We start from the raw sequence: 17625 nt of genomic DNA on the forward strand, positions 1-17625 counted from the left end.
TGATATTAAAATTATTTTCATTATTTTGTAATTAACGCGTATATGGCGCGTTAATTCGTAATACTGCAATATGCAGGTGTACTGTTAACACACAAGAAGACTAAGTTTCAGGTCTATTACGTAATGGGGATGGAGATTTTTTAACTACAATGCAAAATATGCTTTACGTAAAATTATTATTATCAAACTTTAATTCCTGTATGTATTTTCTCACTTCCGTTAACAAATATAATTTTTCATTTAATTCTGTTCTGCCATTAGATTACGCGAGATTTGTTTAAAATTCGCTTCAAGGTTACCGTAGTCGTGCAAAGATGACGGCGAGGAGATGCAACTCGAACGAAAGGGGTCAGATCGAGAAGGTGTGGCCGACGGAGAGGCAAGAAAGGAAGGAAAGTCTGGCTGGTCTAAAAAGGAGCAGGAAAACAAAGGTGTTAAAGGGGGAAAGGAAGCGGAAGGGTTGAGTAATTGGAAGAAGAAATGTGAGAAAGATAAATAACTCTAAGAGGATAATGAACGAGAGCTACGAGAGGAAGAGGAGGTAAGAATAAGCAAAGAATTCGTTAAGAATGGAAGAATAAACGTACGAGGGATATCAGACAATGAATTCTATTCACCTTTCAATAATAATGACCAAACGAACTTCACGCTTATAGTAAATGACATACTTGTGGAATATTATTTTCTTATTACTTATATTTAAATTATTATTTCAAATTTCTTATCATTTGCATTTGAAATGCCTTCATCTGTACAAAAAAACCTCTTTAGAAAGGTTATCTAACCCCTTCGCTGTTATCAGCGACAATAGGCGCCCGACGAAAACGCTTATCGCGTAATATTAGCTTTCATAGGCTCTTGGCGATAATCACCTACAGAATAAAGTATTTTTATCTGCTGACACTTACAGTTTTGTTCATCATATGTTATTTCCAAGGCAGTTTCAAACCGTTGTACGAAGTACCTATTCTATTGTACACACTAAATGTACCGTAGTACACTTTTATAGCAGGTGCTCGAAGGTGTTAGTATTCATAGGAACGTACGCTTTTACAAGGCTCTTCGACAGATTCTAACAGTTACTATGACTAGAGTACAATCGAATTGCACCGGCTAAGGAACCATTTCTGTCAAATAAATTCGAATGATTCGAATGATAACTGTCGGATTACTTATTCGGGGATTATACAAAGTGAACAGAGTATATTTATTTAAATAATAAAAACAACGAACACGTTTAACAGAATGTCAGGTCGTATCATTATAATTAACGCATAACACACCCAAAACTGAGTCCATGTAGTACATCAAACCTCGTATTGAAGAAAACATTCGTACATCGAATTTCTAACAATAACAAGTTTCTAAACACTTCTCACTAAAATGTTGAATTAGTATAATAGATTATTAACATTAAAACTACTGGACGCGTGAAACTGACCCACTTCAGAATTTTTACTTTTCAAGTAGTCAAATTACGAAGGCGTTTCTGTAAAAGATTTGAAATGAAATTCGCGTATTTGTATAGATACAAAACTAGGAGTCCCTTCAAATCTTAAGAAACGTATAGTTACAATTTTTATAAAAAAAAAACTAAAAATAAGTTATTTCAATTTCTCGGTAGTTTTAGTGTTAACTAAGTTTTCAATATATTTCTGATATTGAGGGAAACCTAATAATTACTATACAGAGAAGAACGAAAAAAATATCACTCTGACACATTCTTTTTACATGAAAAGCGCACAAGGACATATGTATATAAGAAATGTAAATCGAAACGTTTAGAAAAGTATTCGATATTTCATTTCAGTAAGATGCTTCCAGGTAAGAAGTTCTGGTTCAAGGGAAATGCTAAAGATTCATTTTGCATTTCCCGCGTTATTCGAAACGCTGTGTAATTCCACGGTGTGGTGAGGCCATGATTTTATTTATTTCTTGAACACGTCGGGATTCATGAAACGTTGGGCCCCATCGTAATCGTTTCCTCGAGGGAGGTGGGGAAATAAAAGCCGCGAAAGAGTAAGTTGTGCGAGATTCACAATAACGGGGCGTAAAAAGGAAGGGAGGGGAAAAAATGAGGTCGAAGAAAACATGGGTGGGGATCGAGAATGGAGATGGAAGGCTCAGAGTTTGAAACGAAAGAAGAGGGCAAGGCGGTGCAGGGTATGGCCGCATCCGAGCGAGCTTTCAACGCGAAAGCTGCCGTAAAGCCAGCCGTTTCAACGAATGTTAGGAATATCAATCTCCGCAAGCTAAAACCAGCATACACATTGTAAGAATAGATTGAATGGGGACCAGCGGGGTGTCTGGAGAGTATCGAATACTGTGAAATATCCCGGTTACTGGGTAAACTGAAAGCACAGATCCGCCCACCTGTTTATATTGGGTGTCTATTAACGACCCTCGAAAAACAACGGGAATATTTCATTTCAAGCTTCATTTGTGGGTACTTACCGAGGTATTATACATTTATTTTTAAGAAATTATGTGCATATATTATATTATATTGAAATAGAATATTATATATTTTATTAATATAATATTATATATTATATTAAAATAGTTTCAAGACCACATTTGCTTTAAAGATATCAAATATTAATAATATAGTAACAATAAAGATAATAATGATAATGAAATCTGAATAATGTGTTATAATATTAAATAAATAGTAACCCAGATGACTGACCAATCCGACCTTCGATTAAGAAACAAAGGTGGTCCGTATAATACGTACGTACCCTGTTCTGAACTTCATTTATAATGTGGAAAAAACTTTCGGATAAAGGAAAGTGGAACTGAAATTCTAAGTTACCAGTTGTTTATCGATGCGAAACGCTATGTGTGATCTTTTTGTTAAATATATTATTTATTTTACTTACATTGTATTATATTGTACTATATTTATATTATTCTCCCTATTTCTACTATCAAACAAAATAACACCAACAGAACGAACATTCACTTTAAGCGCAATGAAATAAAATTGAAGACTCGGTGTACTACAAGGGCATTAAATTGAAAGATATGTCGAAGTTATTGACATTTATGACACATAAAAAACACGTGACAGCAACAACGCCTCGCGAGCCAACTGACTTCTGTTTTTACGAAGTAATAGAAGGCGTATACTGCAGTCAGTAAAATTACACTTGTTTAGGGTACGAGTAGTTGTAAAAGAGAAAACAGCGGAACCATTCAGTCGAGTGGTCTGATCCTAAACTCTCTGTTACTTTTTCACTACCTTGATGCGAGATTTACTGGGATCGATACCTTGTCTGTCGGAATATTCACACCCTGTATTTCTATTTACGTGGTGTTACATACTGTCAGATTTAGGCAAAATGTAACCTGATTACATATTAAAATTAACACGTTGATTGCCACGAGAATTTAAAAGTTTCTTGTGGTTTAACTCATTCTTTCATAACAAGAGCGAATGTTATTAGAGTTAATTACTAATAATTTAGTATCATTGCTCTTACGTTATAGTGTTATCTAGTTATGTAATTTAATATTTTGATTTGACATCAGTTGTGTTCTTGTAATTGTTTTTAAGCAATTTGGAAGCTCTGGTCGTTAAAATGTAATATTAGATTACAAGTTGCTAGTATATGTAGTGGTACTTATTAATTGAAACTGATTATAATCATCCTAATTCTAATTGCATATTGGTTGTAATTGAAGATCGTAAAAGATAATTTGTAATCGTATCCAATATTATCATATATCTGAATCATCGTTAGTAATGTGTCATTAGACCATATTTCACGTCATTTTCTGTATATTATGTCCTAAGTAATAAATTTCTGACCTTCAACCGAGTTGCATTACGTGATTGACTGACAAGACAGTCCAGAATGGGATAATAAATGGTATTTCGCATTTCGATGAAGATATATGAAATTCTGCTTAGACGTACGTACAGTTACACTACTTTTCGGTTTCCAGACTGCACAGTGAATCACATTACTTCCCGGAGTACGACCATATATTCGATTGCACTACTGGCTAGCTGCGTGACCATGGGCTGGATCGTTTCCGTTCGCTAAAGTTAATCGAAGAACGCAGCAACTGCAAAGCTTTTTTTTCCGTTTGAGTGAAACGAATAACTTTATGTATTAAATTAAATAATTGAAAAGATATTAAATGTATTGCATTATTGATAAACTAAATTGAAATGTTGTTAAATGCGTCGTGTTATTATGAACTAAATTTAAATGTTGTTAAATGTATTGCATTAATATTTGAAGGAATTAAAAAATCTAAAAGGAAAATAAACGAAGAGACTTAAAATTAAAACGGTAATAATAACAAAAAGTGACACTTCGATTATCCGAGTTTCAGCGGAATTAACAGTTTCCTTTGTTAAATTGAATATTATTAAATTCATTGAGTTATATTTCAATCCGTTTGTGAAACTAAGTCTATTTTATTTGCCCGGGAACATATGTACATGCATGTCCTTTTGCAGTTATCTAGTGGGTAAGCATAAATTTATGGAATAATTGAACGGTATGATTGTCCATTAGCAGGAGTCAGGAGTGTAGAATAATTTTTGTCGTTCGGAAAAAGAACGTTTCCATTATTTCTTATTAATTTCTTAATGTATTTCACAGTTATAACGCTTTTCGTTTAAAAATAAAGAATTCCTCAGTGAAAAATTAAAATAATATCTCACAGATAATTACCTTCCTGAATTATTCCTCTTCAAATGTTTAATCAGAAACTAATTAATTCTACTTAATCCTTCTGTATATTCAAACTAATAAACCTTTTTTCAAGTTTAATTTTCATATTTGAATTATCATGACTAATACTTTTAAAATCTTTTTGTATCATTCAACGTCAAATTATTAAACGCGCGACGTATAGACAGATTGCAATTCTGTTGAAGAAGGAATAAGAAAAGACAAAAAACATTATTGCTGGTACTGTTGTTATTTAGTTGTAGTAATTGCAGTAATTGTAACAGTTCTAGTAATTTTAATAGTTCTACTACTGTAATAGCCACAACTATGCACCATTAAGTTACTTAGGATCATACTCAATAAAAAGGAATAAAATGAAAGAAATATTAATTTTATTGAATCATCCATCACTCTAATCGACATTGAAAGGATTAAAGAACGTATAAACGACAAGGATTAAAAGAACACGAAGTCGTTCCGCTCTCAAAGCCTTCGATTTCCATCACGCCAATCTAATACTACTGCTAAAGGAATAATAGCGCATTCGGAGGGGTGAGGCGGGAATTCAGTCGGAAATAAGCGTTTAAACAAATTGTTTCGACATACTGCGACACGGAAGAGTGATAGAATCAGGAGTTGCAGGATACAATTTCCGGATGCGTGCGTATCGTGGAGTGTACGTTGTCGTTATTGTTCCCTAGACAGATATCCGGTCGTTTTGTCGGCGCAGACTAAAATGATGTATACTAAATAATGTCCGTAGAACCGATACAAATGACCTTTGTTCGAAAACCAAACGCGAAAAACGTTTCAATACATATTCCCCATTCGGAACACGTAGAAAACTTGAAATAATTGGTTGGCCGAAACGCTATCCTGTTTTTGTCTACGCCCAACGTTAATATTGTTTTCCGCGTGCACCGATTTCTTTTATTTAAAAAATGGAACATAGCGTGTAACCTAAAACCTTACATTTCGACGCGGCTTATTGGAAGAATGTATAAAAATTAGTAGTGTTTGCCAATTACTGTAACTAGGTGAAAGTAAAAGGTAGAACAATGCATTTTCACTCTGTCATGAGGAATTATTAGTGTAAAGGTAAAAATGTTGTGCACACAAATTTATAGTTCATAATGAGGGTACTGTAAGGAATTATAGATGGTAATTTTGGTGTGTTTATTATTTACTATTTGATTTATTATTTTCGGAAAATTTTCTTTGCTAACAATATTGTTCAATTGATATCGAAGTCAAGTATTAAATAATTTTCGCTAATTAAGCTGTTTGGTGCAACATTAGCGTGTTACGTGAACTGACGTAAAGTAATTTGATTAATTGTGAGTTTATCGACAATATAATGCTCGAATGTAACGAATACAATTCAGTTTCGTCTAGAATAGTGATTGGACATAATATATGAATTAAATATAAAAGGCATCACGGAATGAAATAAATAATGGACCTTATCTGTAGAATAATATAATGAGGATAATATCTCGGTGTATTCTGAAATAGAATCTTTTGTATCTCAGGTAATACTAGCTTTATTTTGCCAGCAATACCAAACAAATTGCACGAAGAGGATGACTGTTTGCGGTGAATAATAAGTATGTTCCGCTGGAAGTAAAACTGTCAAATTCTTCTCTCGGCATCACATTTTTTCCTCCATTCCCTCGCAATGAATTTACTGTCGTACCCTGTAAGAGACAACCTTTCCCAGAGAATTGCAGTTATATCAAAGTGTCGTTTCCTAAGAAATATTACGTCAGATTACCTGAAACTCTAAGAGAGGGAAAAACGGAGAAAAGGGTTTGGTGAATCCGACAGATTCTCGGGGTCTTATAGAAATAAAATGAGATGGCATTTGTGGGTGTGCAAATCAAATAATTCTTATGGAGGATGTTTATTATGGTCGATCAGTTTTTCCGGTATTCACTTGTCACGTTTCAGTGAGCTAAGTAATTATTTAGATATTTAGCGTTATTATCGTTTCCTAAAATATTTTCTATTATATAAAATATTTAATGTTTGATTTAAATATGTGTAGAAAAATCTGACTTTTAGGATAGAAACTTGTAGATATTTTATATGTTTCACCATTATCTATGGATAAATAAAATGTGATCAATTATGTTAATATTATTTTCAATCATAATAATATTTACTGAAATGTGAAAATTATAAAGCACTTTTAATAAATCAGTTATAAAAACTTGAAATGAGAAGTATCACAAAAGTATTAGCAAAATTCGGTTAGAAAATTCAGAATCTCAAAACCACTTAATCACTTTCATTCATTACCATTACGGAAGATTATCTCGATTCCGAGACAGAATTCAGAATTAAGGAAGAAGCATTGTTTCAAAGCTTTTTAGTTAACATAATTACAACAGTAATATTCATTTCCCTTTCAACTCCTCCATCCAATAACGATGATAATTCGAATTCCAAAGTATACTGTGCACCATGTTTAAATTACTCATTTAATAATTCTGGTATTACAACCTCACTCGCCAGATCCGAATTTACCTAATGAAAACAAAACGCTTATTACGCTGTTACAACCGTTTAAATGTCAAGAACGAAAGTTTTGATCGGTGTAATTACGAGGTGATAGTTAGGGGCCTTGAAAAGAAACTGTCACGCCTTTCTGCTTCCTAAATGTTCCTCGAGGACAATGAATTCAATTGTCTCGAGAATGTTTCCGTCTTAAACGAGCCGTAGATTTACTCCACTTGTCCGCCCACTCGGTTCTCCTCTCTTCTTCTGTCTTCCGTGTCTTCGAGCTGACAGTGATAAACTGGGTGTGTCTCTTCTCCCAATGCCGCTTAAGTAAATATGTACGCAGATACGGCAACATTTCTCTGTCGTATAAACGGAGAGAAAAGTTTCTGTACGTGTACCGTGCCGTTGTCACGGGATCGGCTAATGCAGACATTGCAATGATTATATTTAGAACCGAACTGTTTACTAAATGAACGCACGATTATTTGACTAATACAAATGCACGGCTGTTAACCGTGAAACAAGGATAGCGTTGTGCTCCAGTTTCTTGACCGTTGATTGACCCTAACTGTATGTAGTTTGTCTGATTTAACTCGCAGTGTATTTACAGAGCTAACATTTGCACGCATGCTACTTGTCTGCGCATAGATGGCAGGAGTTCCACTTATTTAGCTGGTGAGCTATCGTGTTTTCTTTGTCCGCGCGATTGTGGGTTTAAGCTACTGCCTCATTAAAAACTGATTAACCCGTTAAGCGCGGAATTTAGTTTGAAAAATCTTTTACTGTGCACACAATGAAATCAAATAATGAAGTGTATACTCGTCAAACGCAGTTAACTGATTAAAATTGTCTGGCATTCTTCGAATATGTTTGAAAATTTCACCTGGCACTCAAAGAGTGAAACATAAAAAATGGAAATAAATGTCATCACACGTAGAATGAATGGAAGTTCCAAGATCATCGGATCGTACGATCAATAGCGAAGACAAACACGCAGAGTTAGGAACGCCGCCAAGAGAGAAAATCCCAAAATGTCCATTGAAAGTTTTAAGATTGTTTTCGAGTGTCTATAAGTCCGCCAAAATCGCGATCGAACTAACTGACAGCGCGGCTTTACGCTTCTTGTTTAGCTTTCTCTTTCGCATTTCCTCTGTTTACCTTGCGGATGGGATAGTAAACCTAGACGCGGTTTGTTCCAATACACCGCAAATACGCAGGCAAACACGCTTTACGCTCGACGTGTAGATCGTCGCCGGGGATGACTGTAAACGATTGGAGTCGTTGACGGAGCTGGAGAAACCCGACGACGGCGTCTAAATAATTGCGCTTTTATGGAACGCGCTGCTGACTCTCGATTCACGTCCCCGGCTTTCGGGCGATTCTCCTTGAAACACGCCGATACTTTTTTTATCCTCTTTGAATGGTCATTATATTCCCCCAGAGCCGGGCTGCTTGAAAAATTATAAATTAGTCTGAAAGTTTGTGCTCGACGTTGGAAGAAGTTCTGCTGACCTGGAATAACGAGTGTATCAATATAAAAGTAGGATCTTGTAGTCTTAAAAATGAGCCGTTTGCCGACGGTACGATGGGAAGCTTGTAAAGTGTTTTTGAAGGATCGCTCCAGTAATCGATCATTAAAGTTCGTTGAAAGTTTAGTGACTGTAGGCGAACCTTTGGCGTGCCTGAAGAAAGTCAGATGGCACGGGAAAGTTGTTGAGAGATTTCGAGTTTTGAATTTCTTGGGAGGACAGTATGTATAGTTCAGAATAGAATGGTAATTGTTTGGTGTGGCTTAGAGTGAGATGGATTCTATCGATAAATCAAAAATGGTTGTTATCGAACTAGAAATTTTATGCATTTATGTTTTATATTTTATTCCTCGTACAAGAAATAAAACTCAGATTACTAATATTTATTTTTCTAATGCCACTATAAAAAATTGTAAATTTATATAAATAACCCGCACCCTGATTGTGATGTTAAGCTTTGTTTAAATTATTTCAAGATTCTTTGCACTATTATTATACTTATCGATGACAAGTTGCTAAACCAAAATTGTTAGTCTCCACATTTATAACTTCCAAAAAACTAATGAAATACAAACTTCCATCAATCACAAAACTTCTCCAAAAAAACTATAAATGTTCATAAAATTTCATAATTCTACTACAGAATTTTCGAAACAAAAAATGATTTTAACTCATGATACCAGAATATTTAGCACTATATTTACAGACATTTACTAATTTTTTCTGTCGTCCTTAGAAAAATTGATATTTCATTTAGATCTTGGAAATTAGTTTAAAAGTAGACAATTAGGATACGTATCCGCAGCTGCACAATCAAAATCGTCTGAAACACTTACTACGAAACGTTTACAAAATTCAATATGTCTCAAACTAATTCATTCACTAAATCTAGCGTTAACACCAGAACTATGTACGTACCGGCCAAAATGACCAATTTTTTTGTTTCGCAATTACTGATACCCTAAACGCTTTAAATATTCCAAATAATATTAAAAATAAATAGTTTCACTTGAATTCTATAACGAATGCCTGAAGAAACTGAAAACAATCTATTGTTCCAATTTGTATACAGAATACATATTAATTATATCAAATGCTCGGTAGATTTAACCTTAATCCTTTGCCCTACAATATCGTGTGAGACTCCTGACGAAAATTTGGAATTGAATTTATCAAAACTAAGCGTTATTTAACTTCTATAAATTTCAATTAAGTAATAATTTTCTACTATTAACCATTAATCTTTGGAGTAAACATAGACATAGAATAAGTATCAAAATTTAGTTTTTTCTTAACAAGGTATTAACGCTAAAGTAATTGTATCGATTATAGTTAATAAATAAATCATAAGGCAATAGGTTATGAACATTAAATTAGAATTAGAATATCCGCGAAGCATTTCCAGTTTACCGGAATGGAGCTTTCCCCGATGAACGTGGGAGAGGATGCTCGGAAGATTTCGCCGGATTCGTCGAAGTCGCATATTTCCCGATCCTCTTTGCTTCTAGCCCAATCCTTGTGCCGATCCTATTCCCTCGAGGTAGGAAGCTCGCGCGTGTGTGCCTGATCGCGCAGCTGTCTTTGGTGCTTGTCCAAGCCTCGCCGGGGTGTGTATCGGAGGGAAGAAGGTCGAAGGAGGGTCGGAAGGTATCGCGATGCTTGGAATGTTTAATACTGGAGCAACGACACGGCACGGAGAAATGGCCGGTTTCAGCCACGGAATAAATCTCCCGGAATCATACCTACCTGCCGCCATTTCTTGTGTGCCAGCAGACGCCCACTTGAAAATTTTTCAGCGACCTGCCGGAGCGGAGCGGAGCAGGGAATGCTTATTGCGGCCCGATGCGAGGCTCGTTCTTTCTTTTTATCCGTTCGAGGAGATCCTCGCTGCCTAGCCGCCGTGATTGCATGTGGAATGGGATTAAAGGGGGTGTAACATCTTCACGCGTGTCGTTTGGGATGAGATTTATTTGCGCTAGAACTCTGGGGTTGAGAAGATTAATGCGGCTTTTGCTTTTGTTGATATTGGAATATTCCTTTGGTATAACCCTTTCTTCATTGTGTGTTCTGCGTGAATGGGCTTTGTAAATCTTGGAAAAGATTTAGATTTTAGGGGAACTGGCTGGTATTGTACTCTGGGATTTTGTTGATAATTCTTGGTGATAGAGTTTCGGCATTTTTCTTTGCGCATGCTTCTTCGTGAAAGTCTTTTGTGTAAGTTTTTGAAATGATTTAAGTTTTGATAGGATTGTCTGATACCGAATTTTATTAATAATTGTAAGTGATAGAGTTTGTTAATTTTCGTGTATCAATAATTGAGAACTTCTCTTTACTTTACAATAACACAAAGAAGAAAATATCTTTAGGTTTCAGGATGATTATGGAAGTAGTTTGGTAAATCGTTGATTTATCATAATTTCACTAATACTTCACTAGAGGTCACTATTATAGAATAACACTTATCTGTTTCCTAACCTGATACCTTACCGGACACCTTTGATACTACAAAAATTTCTTAAACCGCTCACACACTATAAAACTACTTTCATTCGCCAAAGCCTCTAACCTAGTAGAAATAAATAACATAGTTAATATTCACATTAATAAATTCAAACATAGCAACAGAGAGTAAAAACTTGCCAAACCAGAACGTGTAACGTACAGTTTAATAAAATCTGATTTTAGCAAATGAAAACCTTAAGAAGTCACCATTTATCAAATACCGAGTCCAATTCTGACCATTCTTATAACTGATTAACAGGCCAGGTAGCTTGTTTGGTAATTTGTTTTGTTCTTCAGGCGTGAGCCGGTCGTTTTATCGACGTTTTTGCCGGTCACAGGGACCCGTCGCTCGTTAGAGGAAATCGGTGGTTCTTCCCGGGCCGAACAAAACCACCAGTTAATTACGCGGCCTTACTTGCCGCCAGTCAAATACAAATGACCTTAGCAGCGTGGCTAGCCTTTAAGTGACGCAGCGAGCCTGTCCCCTTGATGCGCGGTGTTTGCCAGAAACGTTTAATTGCGACCGTTCAGCAGTGACTCCGCGGCGTGGAACGTTCGTTAGAATTTCATTAGTAAATTCAGGACGTCCCGAGGTGATTCACTCTCAAAGTACTGTGTTTCGCGTGCCAGATCCATTGTATCTGCTCTTTGACAGTTTTTCGCCTTTTGAACCCATTGCAGTGTGCCATCTTTCGCCCGTGTGTCTCACCTTCGACCAAACACACCTGCCTATGAAGCAATTAAATACGATACTGTCTTCTTTTCATTTAACTCCCGGTAATTTGAATGAGTCCGTTTTATGGTATTTAACGTGTTGTTGACCGGTCACGAGTTAACTCGTGTTTGCACTCGCATTAGCTGCTTGAATTTTTGAAATGCAAGGCAATATAGAATTGCAAAAGTAAAATATTCAAAGTTATATAAAAGATATGTTTGAAGATGCATTTCAGTTCATTATGAGGGAATAAAGTCTATTGATGTTTATTTAGATTGTTTCACTTTCCTACTTAATTACGGAATAATAACCGGTAACATGGGATAATTTCTGCATCGAATTGCCGGTCAACAATGAGTTAAATAGACAGGTGAAACCTTTGAAAGATAAAATTGTTAGGTTTCTAGGGTAATGCTTTTCTAGATGTTATATTGTTTTATGTTGATTCTACATTCATTATATTGATTCTTGAGTTGTTTGTTTTGTAAGAGAAGTTTGGTAAACTAGGAATTGTATTTTCAAAAATGAGATTACTAAATACTTATTTCTTTATATTTCCTTTAATTGAATATTTGAAATATTTAATAGAGTTGTTAGTTTGTTGGGTTAATACACTTTGAATGTTGCACAGTGTCTCTCGCATTATTTATGTTATAATAGTACTTATAAGTATTTAATAGAATGAATTTTTTCACTGTAACTCTTTTTCAAGCACCAAGTAATTTACGGAGAATTTGTGGTAATAGTAATATGCGAACGATGTGTATTACCGTTTAAATAATTTAGTGCGTCCGCGAGAGTCGAAGAATACACTGCTGCAAGACCGCTGTTATCGGAAAAAACTTTATTTTAAGAAAATCGTAACTCCAATCCACAAGTGGTTGCAATTACGAGCGAATAAAAATAGAAGAAATAAAGTAATGTAACATTTCAGAGGGAACGGTATTACTGCTCTCCCATTCCCCTTTTCCTTCTTCAACCATATAAATTTGCTAGCAATTAAGGTAGAAAACGAATGAACAAAAATAAGCCATGTATGTATAATTCTCATTACAGTATACTAATAATGTCCAAAAAATAAAGGTACCAAAACGTTACCAATATATCATTTGCGTAATGGGTAAACACGTGCTTGATAAGTGTCGTAATTTGTCGCGTTACAAGAAATCGCTGTAACGTGACTTATGATGCTCTTAGTATATTTTGATCGTTCAGGAGGCGCATTCAGGACGAACACACCCTCTTTCTTTTTTATCTTTGGAGTGTCCTTGATGTAAGGATCGCTGGAGTAGCTGGGAAATTTTTCAAAACAGCCCGAGTGATTACCGCCCGGTTTCTTTGGGAATGGAACATAAATTCGACCGGGAGGTATAATTTTTACTTTGACTTCTTTTGGGCGTATGTACGTAGACCCTGGAATTTCATCGCCGTGAGGGTTCGGTGGGAAGAAATCGAGTGGCGCGCTGGCATACAGGAATCGACCAATAGATTTTCCTATTATAGAGATAGAAATATTACGTTAACCTGTGAACTGTGGAATTTAGTTTGGAAAATCTTTCGTTTTGCTCGCAATAAAATCAATAAATGAAGTGTGTACTCGACAAACGCAGGACGAATACACCTAGGGTGGATTTTAATGAAGAACCAATGCAAAACACAGAATCACATGTTTATCCGAAAAAATACAGAATTCATCGTTGAAAGAATTAGTATTATTAGCTTTATTTTTATAAAGTATCTGAAGATCGATAAAACCATCTAATTTTTACAAAATTCCATATCAAACTTTTAGATTATATGATGTGGAAGCTGTCTTTGCCTTTTCCCTTTGACATGGAAAGGAATACCCAAATCAGAATTGCAAGATAAGAGATTTTTACATTATTCCTCCAACTACACACTCATCGTATTAAAAACTATAATGTATCGACTGCAGATCTGTTTTCACTTAGCATGTATCATTACAAAATAACCATTGCTATTTAATGCATTTATTTCGTAACGTTCCACCAAATGAAGAAAATTACTTCAGTCAAATCCACTATTTAAAAAAAAACTCATTATGCTCCGCTTGAAATCATTCTAGAGCGAATTTCAAAGGTGTGCGCACGTGTACGAGTTCTCATACGTACACGTACACGTACACCGGTCGTAAGATAAAAAGCTGTCCGAGTCTAGTGAGCTTTCATTTTCCAGCGTTCCTTACGACAAAAATGTAATTAGTTGTGCCGGCTTGGAGAAACAGAATTCTACCCAAAACAGAAGGTGGAAACGGGGGAGGCGGGACTCCAATCTTCTTCCGCTTTCCAAGCCCTCTTTATTACCTTTTTGCTTGGCAATATTGTCTGTCGTGTCTACCATTCCTGGAAGGGGTATAACGAACGAAAAATAAGGAATAAGAAATGAAGAGGAATAATGTAAAAATTAGAAGGGAACTTTGTGATGTAATATATACGCTTGTATTTCTCGCGTTCATGTTTTCAGCACTGAAGGAAGTTCGTTCAAAGCTGTGCACGACTTGTGCAAAGTCTTTCAACAATTTTCATCGGGATTTATTTCAATATATTCTCTTTCACCTCTTAGTTCTAAAGTAACACTTTTTACATAATTATGTATATAAGTATTTTTAAGTATCTTTATAATATTTTATAAACATGTAGAATCAGAATTCGAGTTCGTTATACTAAATTATAGATCTATTTGATCATACGTGTATGTTATTTCAATCAAGTTTAATTGTAAAAATGCTTCAAGTAAGTTTTATTCACTCGGCTAGAATATTGAATATTTTTAGAAATTATTGCTTAGGAATATTTCGAAAAAATTGGAATGTATTGTTATTAATTATAATATTATTATTATATAATAATTAATATTATTTGTAATTATAGTGTTTACTATTATTATAGATATTGAAAAGGTGGATCTTCAGTAATCGAGAATTAGGAATAAATATATGTATTTAATGAAATATGGAAACAACACGGACAAGACGTAAAAAATACAACTCAATGCCACGGAGGCCAACACACGACTGTTCCCTCGCCACTCTCTTACCACTCTTTTAGAGACATTTTCTCCCCCACAAGCATTCTTCTCACTCGCGCTCATCACAAACACTCAGATGCACCCCTGGAAAGCTGGCCCTGTAGTCTTGGGTCCGTGACGTTATGCGGGCCACTTTCCCTCGACCGTTTTACAGCCTGTCCTTCACTCACACTCATTCTTATATTCACTCTTCTTAAAAATACTTTAATCTACGCTAAAAATTCTAGATACTACATAATATTAAAGAATAATGTTTTATATGAAGTGAAAAGAATTGAATGAGATTTATATTTGTTAAACTATATTTGAAATTAATATAAGTAAATTAGTATAAGAAAAGGAACTCACTTTTATCACCTTTACGTTTTATTTCGGGGTCATATGGGTTATGTGAGTAAGATGGATAACGGCTGAGCGAGATGTCCACGTATCCTGGTCCTCCTCGTGGGTTCGGTTTAATTTTTACGTTCGGCAATTCCGGCTCACGGGGTTTTCCCTCTCTCACCGCTGGATTGAAGTAACTGATTTTGTTGAAACATCCGTAATAATCACCGGAAGTCGCGTGTTTTTTTGCTGGCGAGGGTGGCAACAAACGACCGCCGATATATGTCTTTTCGCGATCCAACTGCGAAAGATTCGTGGTATCAAGTAGACTCCCTTAGCTTGGTAATTGGAACTGCAAAAGTAATTTTCTTCAGGTTCACAGTTGATACGATTTGCAAAAATAATAGAGGGATTAATTAAAAAATTCTGAAGAGGACATTCAAAACTGTTTATTGGCTGATCCCATAAATAATGTGGATTTTAAAATTGAGTGCATTACATTGTTATTGATGCCTCCATTATAAACAGATTGTAAGAAGAAAATATTTGGAAATATTGTTGTACGAATAATTAAGTTTAGTGTATTTTCTAAAAAATCTCTGCTTTAGAGTAATATGCAAAATATTTAGTAGCAATCGTCCGTTATTATTTCTCATAGCGATACTAATTTTAATGTTAAACGAAAACTAAAATCCTTGAAATTTACCCTTAATTTACATGCAATGTAGACTTTTGTTTGCGTTATATTCATATAATCAGCGATGTGATATTATATGTAAATAGAAGTCCACATTTTGCACGGTGCATCAACTATAACTGTGTAGACCCCTCAAACATAATTTACGTATCTGTGTTATTAAACGACTAGCAGGAAAATATTGGATGTTATATGAACAGTATTCGAAAATTTAAATCTAACTTATAGTACGATTTTACCTTGAATTTGTTGTCTTAGCTGAAGAGGTTTTATTTTCAGTAGAAATATGCATTATTTCATTCCATCGAATGAATTGATTTTCAAATAAATATGGTTTCTATATCCGAATCTACATATACGGTATATTACACATGAATAAAAAGCTCTTATTAATATACGTTCAAAAGATTTACCATTCTACTGGGTCATCCCACAAATAATGTGCTTCCCTTACTTTTAACAATTAAAATACCTATTACTATTATTTCATTTTATAGATTACTATTTCTACAAAATAAAATATTTATTATTATTACTTCGTTTTATTTCTTACTTTTAAAAATTATTTCATTATCTGTAAATAATGAAGGATAATACATTTAAGATTAGAAAAAAAGGTTTGTTTGTTTCAATTTCATTTTGAGAAATAAAAGTCTATAGAAACTGTATGGGTTGACCCAATTCAAATTTCAGAAATCACTGTGAACATAACATTATGAAATACTTATAAAACGCGTTGACCGATTACCCGTTCTTTTGCTTCTAATGGCCATGGTTCGTTCAACGCCTCCCCGTCAAAAATTCGTAAGAACTTCTCTTCGAATAAAGGGGTAGGTGGACCGGGGTGCAGTTGTCGTCCTTTCTCGATGCCTTCGCGAAACTTTACACCGGTTCCCTCGTACGTGTCGAAGGGCGCCGGCGATGGATCGTGAAAAAACCCTCGGAGAAGAGGGGTGTAACGAACAAGTACAAGCACGAGGCAGGAAGTTTGAACGGTTGATGTATACTTTACCAACTCGATCGAGATCCGTTTTTCCAAATCGTTTGCCGAAAGGCTCCGGCCCGACTCGACTCCGTTTCATGCTCGTGTTTGCCGAGAGGACCATCCGTTATTTCATTTCATCGAGTAACCTGCAATTTTTAGCTGCTTTTTCTCAGGGAGCCGAGCGACGATTGTTTTCAGAACGCGAAACAAACTTCAGGAACGACGACGTCGTTACTTTAACCAACAAAAATAATTTTGTTCGCGTCGCTGATCTTCATTCGAAGTTACCTTTCCGTGAACTGATTTAACAATGAAGTTGGCTGAACGTCTGTTAAATAATTCATATACTTTAGACGAGCCGTATAGTTGATAAGAGTGATTAACTCCATAAAAAGAAGTGTGTACTCGTTAAACGGAGTTAACTGATTAAAATGTTATACGTATGAAGGAGTGATTAATGTTGTGGCGTTGAAATTTGGAAATATTCTAGAAATAAAGATAGTTTATCTTTGACTTGTGAGAAATACAGTTTGTGTACGAGATAGTTCGTAAACAGATTTTATAGGTAAGTTTTAAATACGAATTAGTACTTGTTAGTTTAATTCCAATTTAATATTCGATTTTACGAA

The 17625-nt window shown here is 35.1% G+C and overlaps 1 protein-coding gene across 1 annotated transcript; it reads right to left on the minus strand.

Annotated features, from left to right (window-relative positions):
• Positions 1-13047: 13047 nt before the first annotated feature.
• Positions 13048-17093, minus strand: LOC143174458 (cilia-and flagella-associated protein 96). Its single transcript, XM_076366916.1, has 5 exons — positions 17024-17093; positions 16760-16950; positions 15339-15615; positions 14267-14305; positions 13048-13436 (listed from the first exon to the last, which is right to left on the minus strand). The coding sequence occupies exons 1-5, from the start codon at positions 17091-17093 to the stop codon at positions 13048-13050; spliced, it is 966 nt and encodes a 321-aa protein (XP_076223031.1).
• Positions 17094-17625: the final 532 nt, after the last annotated feature.

The sequence above is a fragment of the Nomia melanderi genome, chromosome 4 (assembly GCF_051020985.1).
Source record: "Nomia melanderi isolate GNS246 chromosome 4, iyNomMela1, whole genome shotgun sequence".
Taxonomy (NCBI): Eukaryota; Metazoa; Arthropoda; class Insecta; order Hymenoptera; family Halictidae; genus Nomia; species Nomia melanderi.

Bases quoted from the DNA above. Each gene is read 5' to 3' on its own strand.
- LOC143174458 (XM_076366916.1), bottom strand. From the start codon at position 17,093: ATGAAACGGAGTCGAGTCGGGCCGGAGCCTTTCGGCAAACGATTTGGA. The intron at 16,951-17,023 runs GTAAAGTATACA...CTCTTCTCCGAG, and splicing joins AACGGATCTCGATCGAGTTG to GGTTTTTTCACGATCCATCG. The intron at 15,616-16,759 runs GTAATCGGTCAA...AATCTTTCGCAG, and splicing joins CATTAGAAGCAAAAGAACGG to TTGGATCGCGAAAAGACATA.